The following is a 16,948-nucleotide window of genomic DNA, read 5'->3' on the forward strand; positions in this document are numbered from 1 at the left end:
CATGCAAAGTGAGATATTTCAAACCTTTATTTGTTATAATTTTGAGCTATTACAGCTATTAAAGCCTTTTCACAATATTCTAATTTTGAATTTGGGGTTTTCATAAGCTGTAAGCCATAATCATCAAAATTATAATAAATAAAGGCTTGAAATAGCTCACTTTGCATGTAATGAGTCTATATATTAGTTTGACCTTTTAAAATGAATAAATTAACTTTTGCACATTATTCAAATTTTTCGAGTTTCACCTGTATGTGAACAGGACCTTCTCAAAAATACCGGTAAATGGGTTCTGGTGATTTACCACATCATTTAAGTCCATAAATTGTGAAAAATTAGTTCAATGTACTCTATAGAAGGCAATGTATTGTATATAATTTGTAAAAAATCAATGAAATTTGCAAAGGATATTTCAACATGCAAATGTGTTGTTAAATGATTAAAATATTAACTTGAAATCAAATTTTTAAATATGTATTTATCCAACTTTATATAGAGTGCTGTGTGATAATATAGTTTAGTTCAATCAAGCATTTGATATTTTTTAGTGTATTATCACTGTATTACCTGTGGTCTGGGCGACTTTAATGAGACCCCGACGAAACTTGTCCTTCAGGTGATTCTTCATGTTGAAGTTTTTGGCTCCGCCGGTCACTGAAACCAGCAGGTTCGGCGGACGCAGTTTCCACTGTTCTGTCATCAGCTGGTACAGACTCTCACAGGTCGTGCTTGACGACACCCGGACATACTAAACACACACAACAGAATCCCTCCGATGAGTTCCTAATCCCTTCAAAGTTTACTACGAGTTTCCTCTCGTTCCGACCAAAACATTAGCTCCGGGAAAATGGAAGAGAAGCTAGCGCTAATCATTGCCGCTGCGGGGTTTCCATGACGTCATGAGCGCAACTTTTATTTGAAATATTTAGGAATGTTGCCTGTTTTTTTCTGTTTATTACATTTCATGTTGTGACACTTCTATTCTCCCCTCAAACGTCAGAGCGTTCAAAGCGTCAACAAGCTTCCCCGTACTTTTTGACAAGCGTCCTTCACAGAGCTTCTTTGACGCTCAAGTCGGCGGCGGTGTGAGCGTAACGTACTACAGTAATAAAAAAAAAAGCTCGCAACATATTTTCGTTCATTGGAACGATTGTTTTGGGAAAAAACCGACTCGTTGAACTATGCTGAACTTGCGACCATAGTATAACGATGCTTTCGAGAAACGCACCCCTGATTGGCACAGACTGGGGGAGATGCCACAAATCCGTGAGGATAACATAACGTTAACGGTTTACAAACTCGTGGGAACGGATTACGAAAGCGAAGGCAAGGTTTACAAATCTGAGAGGCGGATAGGAACTCGTGGGTATTGTTTATTAATCCGTGAGCACAATTGTGAGGGAACAGTTTAAGAATTTGTAAGTACGGTTTATAATCTGAGCGGACTTCACCACAGTTGTTCCATGAAAACACGAGCTGTTAAGTGATGCATGTATGGTTGTTTCTTCTTTGGTTTGAAAGATTAAAAGGTTTTAATCTCGGCATTTGTCCTCCGACTGCAACTGCTAGCGCTGTCACCGGAAAAAAGTTAACCCTACTTCCGGTCCAAGGGGGTAATCCATCGACCGGAAGTTGAAGCCTCGCGGGAGCTGACATCTTGTAGCAGAACTTCACTTGCGTTAGCATTCCCATTGACTCCCATTCATTTTGGCGTCACTTTGACAGCGAATAACTTTACACCTGAGGCGTTTGAAGACCCCATTTGTCCTTTATTTATTTCTAAAGAAACACGACAATGTATAAATAGCTCCATTACCTTGTAGCTTATGTTATGGCCCCGTAGAAGCAGTTTTAGTGAAAGTAGGCTAACAATTGCGTCATACCCACGCGACTCTCAGGAGGACAGGAGGAGAAGCTCACGCGCAATCGGGGAAACATGGAGGCAAAATGACAAAATAATTAATCAGAATACCTAGCAAAATGGTCTCCTTCTCCTAGCTCATGGACAGCTCCTATTCACACTCTCCGCCTCTGCACGTTTCAGAAGGGAATGATTCAGATTTCCAATGCCACAGCCACTAGAAGACAGACGGGTTGCTCTCGTCACATTACGTAGTCAAGCTCTGTTTGAGTCTGCGCGTCAGGGACGGAAGTGCTAAAAAATCGCCACAGATGGGCTTCAATTGTCTCAATGGAGTTCCAATGAGATGGCTCTGTCCATTTCTTTTACTGTCTATGTTCCGGTCTCGGCGGCCATTTTTGTGAAATAGGCCTGTGGGTGTGGCTTGCGGAGCTGTGCAATGTGGTGCATTGTGGGAGTTGTTGTCCTACAATATCAATGGAACCTTTCCAGTGGATAAAAGGTTCTTTGTAGTGTTAAAAGGTTGTTTAGATAATTAAAATGTTATTCAAACACAAAAAATGGTTCTTTTGACAACTGACTTCTGTAATGGATCTTGCTGGAAAAAAAAACACTTTATTTTTAAGAGTATATAATTGAAAGGAGGTCCGTTTGAATCAAGTCGTCATTTTACCTTCCCGGTTTTCTGTCCAAGTCCACCAAAGCTGATATCTCCGAAAGCATCGGTGGGCACCTCCCTGATGTGCCTCTGTCTGTGCCATTGCTCCCCAACATAGTCCTCCGGTTTGATGGCCTCATCGCAGTGCTGGTCCTTTTGGTAACCACAATTACAAATCCCCTCCCTGTCAACAGTAATCCATGTTATCCACACATGAGCTACAGCCCGACAACACACACACCACACATATTGTCCGAATGTTGCCGAAGCGATCAGGAGTGCACGTGATCTTCAGTTTTAGGCTCGTCACGTTGCATATGAACAACACATCGTGAATTATACTACATACACACACAACGACTTTTAAAAAAATAGGCTAGTTCACCAATATATATAGTGCACAAGTCATGATTATTTAATGCATCATTATTATTACAGTAAAAGCATGGTCATATTGATTTATAGTTACAATAATGAACAATTAAAAGATGTTTATCAGAAGACCTAAGTGCTCAAGATTGAGAGTGAAAGTACTTTGAAATCAATAAAGCATTAAAGATGCTACCGAAGGAAGTAATTTGGTCGTGTTTTCTTGTGCGGCTGCTAGGGGTGTGGCGGTTATTTAACTATATAGCCTAACATCGTCATTACAACTCTATATAACAACTATACAACTCTCCAAAAAAAATCAAAACCTGATTTACTCTCATTTAATTGAAGGAAATTATGATACAGCCAACCTTGATGCCATTATGGCGCTCTTATAAATAACAGAAGAAATATCAGCGTAACAGTGATCAGATATTACGTTATCTCCAATAATATCTTAAGATGATGTTTAACTACTAACCCTAACCCTGTTGTAACGTAATGTACGATCGAGAGATGAACAATCACAGTTGAACATGATATGGATGATCACATGAACCTAAATCAATCACACGAATCAGAGGTTGTTTAGTAATGTCGATTCCTTAAAAGATTGCGTATCAAATATGATATCGTAAGTTTTATAGGATTAATGATTCAGATTTACAAGTCAAGATCATTAAACACCAGAACACACACACTCCTCATACCTGGCATCCTCCACATAGAAGTAACACTCTTTCTTCTTGATGTTGTCTTTAATCCAGCAGGCGAGCGAGCAGCGCTGGAAGAAGGGAGAGAGAGACAGATTTCGGCTGATTTGACCAGTGTACGCAGCGAGTGTTTGCGCGAGGTCCAGCTCATCCATGCTCACATCAGAGAGTGAATGAGACGGGTCGATGTATGGGAGGGGGAGGGTGTGTATGGGCAGGACGGTCTATAATGAAAAACTGCACTGCAGTCAGATCGATGTCAACACAAGGACGGGAGCGCTACTGAACTACGGACAGGGGCTGAAAGACTCAAAAACATGCTTTAAAATCGCTGGTGTTTCTCACGTCACAAACGACTTTGTAACCAATCAGATCAACGAGTGAGTGAGTGAGTGAGTGAGTGGAGGCGGGGCTCATTTGCATATTCATAGAACCGGGTATACTAAATGAGGCAATCAAAGATGAGTTTTAAGGGATACAATTATTGACTACAGGGGAACTTTAAATACATTTTTGCCCTCCACACTAACATGATAAAATCATAATATTTTTGCTTGGTTGATAAACAAGTCAACGCTGATATAAATCAATGCAAGGAAGTGTTTGAGATATTATTTTAGTATCAATTATATAGTATAGTTTTTTTTATTCTATTTTTTTATTTTAGTGATTTTGTTTTTGTCATGTGTATTAGGTTTTGTTTTTAAATTTAAATAAATCGCATCCAAAATAAAAGTTTGTGTTTACATAATATATGTGTGTGTAGTGTGTATAATTATTTTGTATACATAAATACTCACACATGCATGTATATATTTAAGAAATATTTGCATGTATATACTTATACTAAATGTATATTATAACACATTTTTCTTAAATATACACATGCATATGTGTGTATTTATATATACAAAATAATTATACACACTACACACATAAATTATGTAAACACAAATTTTTATTTTGGATGCGATTAATCGCGATTAATCATTTCACAGCCCTATTTTAAATATTTTTTATTAAGTCTATTTAGTTTATAGTTAACCTTCTATGTTATTTCAGTTAATGTTTAGTTTATTTCACGAAATGGAAAAGGAGCAGTGATGGATTTTTCGTTCACTACTATATCCCTCAGGTGCTCTTCGGTCATTTCTGACCGAAAAATTTTCTGTTTTGAATTTTTAAAAATCACAGCTTCATCGGAATGTTACGAAACTTGGTGACTTTTATGGCATTATGTATGTGAACACATCTGAGCATGCTAAGTGGTCTTAAAAAAATAGTCACACTTGTGGTCTTTGGTCAAAAATGACCCCCATAGGAAATGAATGGGAAATTGACAAAAACACAAAAATTCACAATTTTTTATTTATGTATTTATTTATTTATTTTTAAAAAAAAATTTATTTAAAAAATCGTTTTTGATATTGTTTCAACTATATATTCAAATCCACCAACAACAAAAAATGTGTTCATAAACATCTGGGGAATTCACATGCCTCTCCATAGAGAGCTGTACATGCCATCTAGTGGTAACACCATGATTCTACACTTTTTCTCTATACTGTAACCAGATGGTGCTAATTTTCTTCTTCAAAAAAATTTTTTTTTGAAGGCCTAGACTCTATATTAAACTAAAATACTGCATTAATATTTTTTTGGAAAAAAAAAATGTATATAGAAAAAAATATATATTTTTCCATGGCAAAAATAGACCATAAATATTAATAAATTCAATCAAATTGTCTCAAAATACTGAATTTCAAAGAATAAATATTATAGAACAAAAATGAATTGCATTGGTTTTACTGGGATGGAGGAAATTAAATTTTTAGGTGTCCGGTCACTTTTGACCAGGAAGATAACAAGTGTGACTCCGAAACGAAGAGCACCTGAGGGATTTATTTAGGTAAAATGCCAGGAAATGTTTTAGACAAGGATAAATATCTATTAAAAATATTGCTAGCAAGCTGTAGGAAAGCAATAACCCGTAAATGGTCGCAGGTGGACCCTCCAACTAAGGATCAATGGCTAGGGATTGTAAACGAAATATACAGTATGGAGAGGCTTACATTTATATTAAGGCTCAAATTTGACAAATGTAACACGTTTTGGGAAAAATGGATTATGTATGTAAACCATTGAGTGTGATATTATATATCAAGATGTTGGAATTATTTTGTGATACTGTCTGATATTGTAACATCCATGATAACTTTTGTGTTCTTTGTTCCAATCAAAAAAAAAAAAGTAAAAAAAAAAAAAAGTTTTATGGTTTTAGTTTAGTTTTGTTATTAACAGTATTTTACATTTATGTCAGGTTATCACACGTGTTTTATATGTTGCAACTTTATACAGTTGATTAATTATACTTTCTGTAGACCAAGTTAATATTTGCATTAGGCTATAGTTTAAATTTCACTGACAGGTTATATTAGAGATGCACCAGAACTACAGAATATCTGATTTTCTTGAGGAAATTAATGCAGCAAACTACATTTACATTTACACATATTAATTTAGCATATGCTTTTAAAGCGACTTACAAATGAGAACAATAGAAGCAGTTAAAGGGTTAGTTCACCCAAAAATGAAAATTCTGTCAGTATTTACTCACCATTATGTTGTTCCAACCCCGTAAGACCTTCGTTCATCTTCGCAACACAAATTAAGATATTTAAGATATTAAGATCGCTCCTGTATACTAGTCCATAGGCTTCTTGAGGGAATGACTCTTGCTGTCCTCGAAAAGCCATTAAAGACATCGTTAAAATAGTCCAAGTGACTACAGTGGCTCAATCTTAAGTTTATCAAACGACGAGAACACTTTTTGTGCGCAAAAAAACAACAAAAATAACGACTTTATTTCAACTATTCGTTTATTTCTCCCTCTTCCTCGAGTCAGGTTACTAGTTTAATAGCGTAAGCTTCTGTTATTGTACGTCACACGCATCACACACATGACCAGCGTCGGCCAATAGTGAGCCTACGTGTGACGTAGCTTTACGCAATCACACTACGTTAACTGACTACAGGCCCATGGAGAAGGAAGTGAATAGTTGAAATAAAGTCGTTATTTTTGTTGTTTTTTTGCGCACAAAAAGTGTTCTCGTCGTTTGATAAACTTAAGATTGAGCCCCTGTAGTCACTTGGACTATTTTAACGATGTCTTTAATGACTTTTCGATGCCAGCAAGAGCCAGTACCTCAAAAAGCCTATGGACTAGTATGCAGGAGCGATCTTAATATCTTAAATATCTTAATTTGTGTTCCGAAGATGAACGAAGGTCTTACGGGGTTGAACAACATGATGGTGAGTAAATACTGACAGAATTTTCATTTTTGGGTGAACGAACCCTTTAAACTAACAATATACAAGTGCTATGACCCTTCCCAGTTTAATCTAATGCAGTACGTCATTTTTTAAATTATTAAATAGAAAAAAACGCATTGGTATTACTCGATCAAGCCCTGCCGAAAAAGATGCGTCCTCTTATTTGGTACATTACTATAATATTAAAGGTAATTATTATATTCAACTGGTGTTTATTTTCACACATTATAATTACACTAAAATAAAATCTGAAATGTTTGTATGCAACTCGGTTGCACATGGTAGTTTAGGACCGCTTGCTCGTGTCATTTTATTATTGAAATGATCTTTTCATTTAAAATATGTAAACAAAATAGCTCTCACCTTCTCTGTGTTTGAGAATAAACTCGTCTGTAACAGATTTCCTAATTGGATTTTGCTTGAATCCGTCGGATGGACTTTCTCCTCTGATGTGAACGGCATCATCTCTGCACACAAAACATTTGATTTTTAATAAAATGATAAACAGAGTCTTGGAAAGCAAAACATCTTGTTCTACAAACACACACAGGAACTGTGAAACTGATAACACCCTTGAAAAATAAAAAGCTTATTTTTGTTATACTTTAAAACACATACTAAATTAAGAAACTCTTTTAAAGATAAAACAAACAATATAACAGATTATTAAAAGTGACTTTAGCTGTTCGGATGTTTAAAATATCAGAGTTTTAGATTCTTTTACCTCTTAGGACTGTGATTAGTAATGGTCTCCTTCATATGATCATCATTTTATATTCTGACTGAGTTTCAAACTGAAGAAAGGAGAAGAAAAAGAAGAATAATCCATGCTGAAAGCGTGACATTAAACACTTTGGTTAAGTTTACTAGTCACCAAAACAAGTTACCACAGCAATGGTGAGAGTGAAAGTACTTTGAAATCAATAAACCATTAACGATGCTACTAAAGGAAGTAATTTGGTCATGTTTTCTTGTGTTGCTGCAAGGGGTATGACGGTTATTATATAATCTTGAGACCGACGGTTATAGTTGAACACTCAATAACCGGCAAACCCGTGTTATTAAAACATCTTGCAGATGAGGTTATCCTCATATCAGTGTTGGGGAGTAACGAAATACATGTACCGGCAATACGTATTATGAGTAACAGTAGTCTCCACAGAACAATGTTACGGATGTGATCGGACTGAAAGCTACGGAGGCGTATTGCATTCACTTGAAGAAAAAAAATCTACTCTGTTTTTCTGAATTAACGAGTTAATTTTTCATGAGAAAAAATTTTTTGCTCTGTTTTTCTGAATTAATGAGTTAATTTTTAATGGAATTTTTTTTTTTTTGCTCTGTTTTTCTGAATTAATGAGTTAATTTTTAATGGAATTTTTCATTAAAAATTTTCTCATGAAAAATTAACTCATTAATTCAGAAAAACAGAGCAAAAACTTTTTTTCTCAAGAAAAATTAACCTCTTTAATTCAGAAAAACAGAGCAAAAACTTTTTTTTCTAATGAAAAATTAACTCATTAATTCAGAAAAACAGAGCAAAAACTTTTTTTCTCATGAAAAATTAACTCGTTAATTCAGAAAAACAGAGCAAAAAAAATTCTCATAAACAATTAACTCATTAATTCAGAAAAACAGAGCAAAAACTTTTTTTTTCTCATGAAAAATTAACTCATTAATTCAGAAAAACAGAGCAAAAATTTTTTTCTCATGAAAAATTAACTCATTAATTCAGAAAAACAGAGCAAAAACTTTTTTTCTCATGAAAAATTAACTCATTAATTCAGAAAAACAGAGCAAAAATTTTTTTTCTCATGAAAAATTAACTCATTAATTCAGAAAAACAGAGCAAAAATTTTTTTTCTCATGAAAAATTAACTCATTAATTCAGAAAAACAGAGCAAAAACTTTTTTTCTCATGAAAAATTAACTCATTAATTCAGAAAAACAGAGCAAAAATTTTTTTCTAATGAAAAATGAACTCGTTAATTCAGAAAAACAGAGCAAAAAAATTCTCATAAAAAATTAACTCATTAATTCAGAAAAACAGAGCAAAAACTTTTTTTCTCATGAAAAATTAACTCATTAATTCAGAAAAACAGAGCAAAAACTTTTTTTCTCATGAAAAATTAACTCATTAATTCAGAAAAACAGAGCAAAAACTTTTTTTCTCATGAAAAATTAACTCATTAATTCAGAAAAACAGAGCAAAAACGTTTTTTTCTCATGAAAAATTCACTCATTAATTCAGAAAAACAGAGCAAAAACTTTTTTTTCTCATGAAAAATTCACTCATTAATTCAGAAAAACAGAGCAAAAACTTTTTTCTCATGAAAAATTAACTCATTAATTCAGAAAAACAGAGCAAAAACTTTTTTTCTCAAGAAAAACTAACTAATTAATTCAGAAAAACAGAGCAAAAACTTTTTTTTTTCATGAAAAATTTACTCATTAATTCAGAAAAACAGAGCAAAAACTTTTTTTCTCATGAAAAATTAACTAATTAATTCAGAAAAACAGAGCAAAAACTTTTTTTCTCATGAAAAATTTACTCATTAATTCAGAAAAACAGAGCAAAAACTTTTTTTCTCATGAAAAATTTACTCATTAATTCAGAAAAACAGAGCAAAAACTTTTTTTCTCATGAAAAATTTACTCATTAATTCAGAAAAACACAGCAAAAACTTTTTTTCTCATGAAAAATTCACTAATTAATTCAGAAAAACAGAGCAAAAACTTTTTTCTCAAGAAAAACTAACTAATTAATTCAGAAAAACAGAGCAAAAACTTTTTTTCTCATGAAAAATTAACTCATTAATTCAGAAAAACAGAGCAAAAACTTTTTTCTCATGAAAAATTAACTAATTAATTCAGAAAAACAGAGCAAAAACTTTTTTTCTCATGAAAAATTCACTCATTAATTCAGAAAAACAGAGCAAAATTTTTTTTCTCATGAAAAATTAACTCATTAATTCAGAAAAACAGAGCAAAAACTTTTTTCTAATGAAAAATGAACTCGTTAATTCAGAAAAACAGAGCAAAAAAAATTCTCATAAAAAGTTAACTCATTAATTCAGAAAAACATAGCAAAAACTTTTTTTCTCATGAAAAATTAACTCATTAATTCAGAAAAACAGAGCAAAAACTTTTTTTTCTCATGAAAAATTCACTCATTAATTCAGAAAAACAGAGCAAAAACTTTTTTCTCATAAAAAGTTAACTCATTAATTAAGAAAAACAGAGCAAAAACTTTTTTTCTCATGAAAAATTAACTCATTAATTCAGAAAAACAGAGCAAAAATTTTTTTCTAATGAAAAATGAACTCGTTAATTCAGAAAAACAGAGCAAAAAAAATTCTCATAAAAAATTAACTCATTAATTCAGAAAAACAGAGCAAAAACTTTTTTTTCTCATGAAAAATTAACTCATTAATTCAGAAAAACAGAGCAAAAACTTTTTTTTCTCATGAAAAATTCACTCATTAATTCAGAAAAACAGAGCAAAAACTTTTTTCTCATGAAAAATTAACTCATTAATTCAGAAAAACAGAGCAAAAACTTTTTTTCTCAAGAAAAACTAACTAATTAATTCAGAAAAACAGAGCAAAAACTTTTTTTTCTCATGAAAAATTTACTCATTAATTCAGAAAAACAGAGCAAAAACTTTTTTTCTCATGAAAAATTAACTAATTAATTCAGAAAAACAGAGCAAAAACTTTTTTTCTCATGAAAAATTTACTCATTAATTCAGAAAAACAGAGCAAAAACTTTTTTTCTCATGAAAAATTTACTCATTAATTCAGAAAAACAGAGCAAAAACTTTTTTTCTCATGAAAAATTTACTCATTAATTCAGAAAAACACAGCAAAAACTTTTTTTCTCATGAAAAATTCACTAATTAATTCAGAAAAACAGAGCAAAAACTTTTTTTCTCAAGAAAAACTAACTAATTAATTCAGAAAAACAGAGCAAAAACTTTTTTTCTCATGAAAAATTAACTCATTAATTCAGAAAAACAGAGCAAAAACTTTTTTCTCATGAAAAATTAACTAATTAATTCAGAAAAACAGAGCAAAAACTTTTTTTCTCATGAAAAATTCACTCATTAATTCAGAAAAACAGAGCAAAATTTTTTTTCTCATGAAAAATTAACTCATTAATTCAGAAAAACAGAGCAAAAACTTTTTTCTAATGAAAAATGAACTCGTTAATTCAGAAAAACAGAGCAAAAAAAATTCTCATAAAAAGTTAACTCATTAATTCAGAAAAACATAGCAAAAACTTTTTTTCTCATGAAAAATTAACTCATTAATTCAGAAAAACAGAGCAAAAACTTTTTTTTCTCATGAAAAATTCACTCATTAATTCAGAAAAACAGAGCAAAAACTTTTTTTCTCATGAAAAATTAACTCATTAATTCAGAAAAACAGAGCAAAAACTTTTTTTCTCATGAAAAATTCACTCATTAATTCAGAAAAACAGAGCAAAAACTTTTTTTCTCAAGAAAAACTAACTAATTAATTCAGAAAAACAGAGCAAAAACTTTTTTTTCTCATGAAAAATTCACTCATTAATTCAGAAAAACAGAGCAAAAACTTTTTTTCTCATGAAAAATTAACTCATTAATTCAGAAAAACAGAGCAAATTTTTTTTTCTCATGAAAAATTAACTCATTAATTCAGAAAAACAGAGCAAAAAAAATTTCTCATGAAAAATTAACTCGTTAATTCAGAAAAACAGAGCAAAAAAAATTTTCTCATGAAAAATTAACTCGTTAATTCAGAAAAACAGAGTAGATTTTTTTTTCTTCAAGTGAATGCAATACGCCTCCGTAGAAAGCGCCGCTAAAAGACGTAACATTTAATCACATCTCACAGAGTAAAATGTTCACAGAAACATCAAACGCAAGGGTTATAAATGAGGCCCCAGGAGTTTTAGCTTAGAAGTGATCCCAGAACATTTTCAGTGAACTCTGAGCAAGGAATGGATGGAAAATCCTATCTAACACACTCTATGTTGAAAGACTTCACCTCTATATGAAATAAGAACACATCTGATTAGTTCTGTATGATTGGTTCTTCATTTACTGCCTCTTTTGTTACTGGGTAGAGGAGACTTTGTTTAAAAGATTACTTCATTGATGTCATCTTGTGAGCTTAGAATTATAAGGTTCTATCTCTGTTTAGCATCAAAGTTTTTACATCCCAGCTGGCAAAACTGTTATGTAGTATAATCTTATATTATAGCTTATTAATCTTTTTACAAGAAGAACACCACACAGGCATTAAAGGTAATTTACTCACCCCCATGTCATCCAAAATGTCCATGTCTTTCTTTCCTCAGTCGAAAAGAAATTAAGGTTTTTGATGAAAACATTCCAGGATTTTTCTCCATATAATGGACTTCAATGGGGTCCAAACAGTTCAAGGTCCAAATGAGAGTTTCAGTGCAGCTTCAAATGTCTTTAAACGACACCAGACGATGAATAAGGGTCTTATCATGCGAAACGATCGCTCATTTAAAAACTTATACCAAAAATGTTACTTTTCAAAGGACAAATGCTAGCCTTGCTCTATTCTGTGAGGCGCGTTTGTAACGTCACGTAATACGTAATTACGTTCAAAAGTTGAACGCTTAGGTTGAACGTGCAAACTAACTCAAACGCCGTTTACAAAAAAAGGAATTAAAAGGTAAAACAACGATGTCGGATGATTTTGATTCTGTACTTCCGGCTACGTCGCCCGTGACCTTTTGAACGTAATTACGTATTACGTGACGTAACAAACGCGCCTCACAGAATAGAGCAAGGCTAGCATTTGTCCTTAGAAAAGTTACATTGTTGGAATAAGTTTTGAAATGAGCGATCGTTTCGCACGATAAGTCGTCTGGTGTCGCTTAAAGACATTTGAAGCTGCACTGAAACTCTCATTTGGACCTTGAACCGTTTGGTCCCCATTGAAGTCCATTATATGGAGAAAAATCCTGGAATGTTTTCATCAAAAACTTTAATTTCTTTTCGACTGAAGAAAGAAAGACATGGACATCTTAGATGACATGGGGGCGAGTAAATTATCAGCAAAAGTTTTTTCAAAAGTGAACTACTCCTTTAATAAACACCTAATGGATCAGATTATGTCAAAAACTCACTTTCGACCAAAAGTGGAGATAGAACCTTATAATTCTAAGCTCACGATTTCTCATATTTGTTATTTATACGCACAATCAAGCGTTTGACACACACATTTATCTAATCTAAAGTACAAAATGTCTTAGAGATTTAGCAGATAAATGAGTTCAACTGATAAACCATGGTTATAATATTCAGTTTAAAATTTCCCTTTGAGTTTGTGCTGAATACAGTGTAATAATAGTTTAGCTATGAAAATGTCACAAGTAACAGAAAAAAAAATACACACTTCGGAGCATGTCTGAACTCCTCCAGCACCCAGAAAACATCTTAGACCCCTAAGGGTTAAACACCTGAAATTCCATCTGATCTGCTTATCACACACACACACACTCCTCATACCTGGCACCCTCCTCATAGAAGTAACACTCTTTCTTCTTGATGTTGTCTTTAATCCAGGAGGCGAGCGAGCAGCGCTGGAAGAAGGGAGAGAGAGACAGATTTCGGCTGATTTGACCAGTGTACGCAGCGAGTGTTTGCGCGAGGTCCAGCTCATCCATGCTCACATCAGAAACAGCGAGAGTAAATGAGACGGGTTGATGTATGTGAGGGGGAGGGTGTGTATGGCAGGACGGTCTACAATGAAAAATTGCACAGGGACGGAAGCACGGACAGGGGATTATCAAATTACACTGCAACTTCAGCAGTCAAAATTACAGTACTGGAAATGCATGAACTGATACAATATACATTGAAAAAAAGTTTTTAATGTTGTTTATGGGTTTTAATACACTTTAACACACACCATGAGTAAATTCATAAGTCGAGTATTTCCTCCTTAAAACTGCAGTGAATTAAAGACAGTCTCAAAAACACGGAGTGAAATCGCTGGTGTTTCTGATGTCACTAATCAGATCAACGTGTGATCGTCAACCAATGGATCTCTGAGTGAGTGGAGGCGGGGCTCATTTGCATATTCATAGAACCGGGTATACTAAATGAGGCAGTTTTAAGGGATACAATTATTGACTACAGGGGAACTTTAAATACATTTTTGCCCTCCACACTAACATGATAAAATCATAATATTTTTGCTTGGTTGATAAACAAGTCAACGCTGATATAAATCAATGCAAGGAAGTGTTTGAGATATTATTTTAGTATCAATTATATAGTATAGTTTTTTATTTTGAACTTGATTTTTATAGCTACTTTCTGTTTTCATTTCCATTTTTGTTTTTGTCATGTCTATTAGGTTTTGTTTTTATATATTTTTTTATTAAGTCTATTTAGTTTATAGTTAACCATCAGTTAATATTTAATTTTTATTTAATGTTAACAGTATTTTACATAAATGCCAGGTTATCACACGTGTTGCAACTTTATACAGTTTATTAATTATACTCAGTTCACCAAGTTAATGTTTGTATTATATTTGACTGATATTAGAGAACTAGATTTTATAGAATATCTTTGATTTTCCAAGAAAATAATGCAGACGCTTTTATGCAAAGCGACTTACAAATGAGAACAATAGTGAAACTAACAATATACAAGTGCTATGACCCTTACCAGTTTAATCAAATTTGATTTTTTATAAATAAAATAGAAGAGAGCGTGTTAGTATTACTCGATCAAATGCTGCTGGTACAGTACTATAATATTAAAGGTTACAATTAACAACAGAGCTTTTATATTCAACTGGTGTTTATTTTCACACATTATAATTATACTAATATAAACTATGTAAATGTTTGTGTGCAACTCGGCTGCACGTGGTAGTTTCCAGGACCACTCGTTCTGTGTCTTTTTATTATTGAAATGATCTTTTCATTTAAAATATGTAAACACATTAGCTCTCACCTTCTGGATGTTTGAGAATAAACTCGTCTGATTTCCTTATTGGATTTTGCTTGAATCCGTCGGATGGACTTTCTCCTCTGATGTGAACGGCATCATCTCTGCACACAAAACATTTTCTTTTTAATAAAATGATAAACAGAGTCTCGGAAAGCAAAACATCTTGTTCTACAAACACACACAGGAACTGTGAACTGAAACTGATAGCATCCTTATAGCAATAAAAAAGCTTACTTTTGCAACTTTATAACACATACTAAATAAGAAACTCAAACAATTTATCATATTATTAAAAATGACTTTAGCTGTTTGGATGTTTGAAATATCAGAGTTTTGGATACTTTTACCTCTTAGGACTGTGATTAGTAATGGTCTCCTTCATATGATCATCATTTTATATTCTGACTGAGTTTCAAACTGAGGAAAGAAGAACAATAAGAATAATCCATGCTGAAAGCGTGACATTAAACACTTTGGTTAAGTTTACTAGTCACCAAAACAAGTTACCACAGCAATGGTCACCAGGGGTAATTCTTTACATGGATGATCAGATTACACTATCATTAAAAAAGTGAATGCTTTAATGCGCTGACACACTTCCTGCAGAACTACACTGCTAATGCTGATTCAGCTTTAGAGGAATAATACTATTTTAGTCTACACTCTTAGAAGAAATGGTTCTATTTAGAATCAGAAATGGTTCCATCCCCACTCCAAAATGGTTCTATATAGAACCATTTTTTGGTAAAAGGTTATATTGGCCAAGTATGGAACCCCAGGGTTCTATATAGAACCCAGAGGAACCCTTTTTTTAAGAGTGTATAGAACCTTTTAGGGGTTCCAAATACGTAGCGCTGATAGAACCTTTTAAGGTTCTATATAGAATATAGAGTGTGAGATTCAGTGTAGTCTGTTCATTTGTGGTGCAGATAGGATTTTTTTTAACTCTAAGCAAATGATTCAAACTCAATTAAGTTAGTTATTTGTGTAATTTGGGCTTTAACTAGTGCTAATTTGGGCGAATGATTTGCCCTAAAAAGCCTTTGGGGGATTCTTATGTGAAATCACGGATACTCAGGTAAACAAAGACTTAACTGATCACCACTAGCAATGCAGGATCAGACTGTGACAGACGGACAACATTTTAAATATTTTCATTTCAGTTTCAACCCTCTATAGAATTTCAAAACAATGTGAAATACAACATATTCCTGAGAATTAATGGCTAAAATAACGTTTTTTTTACTCAAAATGTTGTTTACAAGATTGTTGAAATATATCGATTAGAAATATCTTTCAAATTATGTTTTTCATTGTCCATAATTTAAGAATCTATATATATCCTCCGTACAATGAAAAAACATGATTTCCTGCTATAAGAGGATGTCAAAAGTTTATCCAGGGCTTTACTTGTTGTTTGTATAAACCTTGCGCCACACAAATTTACGTATTATAATCATGTTTAGTGGCTTAACATTACACGACAGGCTACCTCAGTCGATTTATAAGCTATCGCACAATGAATTAATGATAAGATAAAACATTATTTCCTGACGACGATAAATTGTTTGATTTATCAACCATTCTTTTTGTGTTAATAATTATTTGCCTCTGTCAAATAACGCATAACGTTAGTTGTCTCCACATTTTGCTGTGTTTACTAAGTGCAAACGCCTTTTTGTCAGACTAGCTATTCCCCTTAACAAATAATCTGCCACATCTGGAAAAAAGTCCACAGGCATAGGATTAGGGTTGCCAACCGCTATACGGAATCGTTTGACACATTTGACACATTGTTCCGTATTGAACTGATACGGAACGTACTTTGTTCCGTATTTTTGAGAATCAGTTCAGTGCAAATCCATGACAGACACATCTTCTAATATATCTCAGACAGACTATGAAATGAATGAGGACCTCACCAGTTGAGCCACTCGTGATCGACTAGTTTTACCGCAAATTAGTTCAAATATCCTCTAATCTAGAGCGAGCGTGCATGCGTGCGAGATAGACACATGTTGAGCTGC

General features: G+C 33.0%; 1 protein-coding gene across 7 annotated transcripts in view; it reads right to left on the minus strand.

The window, feature by feature from the left end:
- The window catches only part of trpm2 (transient receptor potential cation channel, subfamily M, member 2), a 61,161-nt gene extending 44,213 nt beyond the window's left edge, over positions 1-16,948 (minus strand). For 2 of the 7 annotated variants that reach the window (XM_039683589.2, XM_039683588.2), the window contains exons 1-9: positions 16,844-16,948; positions 15,269-15,338; positions 14,925-15,022; positions 13,464-13,537; positions 7,659-7,728; positions 7,298-7,401; positions 3,599-3,672; positions 2,535-2,703; positions 568-748 (exon numbers count right to left, since the gene is read on the minus strand). In XM_039683589.2, the coding sequence (XP_039539523.2) occupies positions 568-748; positions 2,535-2,703; positions 3,599-3,672; positions 7,298-7,399 (526 nt within the window). In that variant the 5' untranslated portion in view covers positions 7,400-7,401; positions 7,659-7,728; positions 13,464-13,537; ... (1 more) ...; positions 15,269-15,338; positions 16,844-16,948. Of the gene's footprint in view, positions 1-567; positions 749-1,426; positions 1,861-1,972; positions 2,263-2,534; positions 2,704-3,598; positions 3,673-7,297; positions 7,402-7,658; positions 7,729-13,463; positions 13,538-14,924; positions 15,023-15,268; positions 15,339-16,843 lie in introns of those variants that run through there. The other 5 variants (XM_089133469.1, XM_039683590.2, XM_089133470.1 and 2 more) reach the window with 4 other exon arrangements.

This window comes from Pimephales promelas, chromosome 7 (assembly GCF_988280905.1).
Source record: "Pimephales promelas chromosome 7, fPimPro1.hap1.1, whole genome shotgun sequence".
Lineage (NCBI taxonomy): Eukaryota > Metazoa > Chordata > Actinopteri > Cypriniformes > Leuciscidae > Pimephales > Pimephales promelas.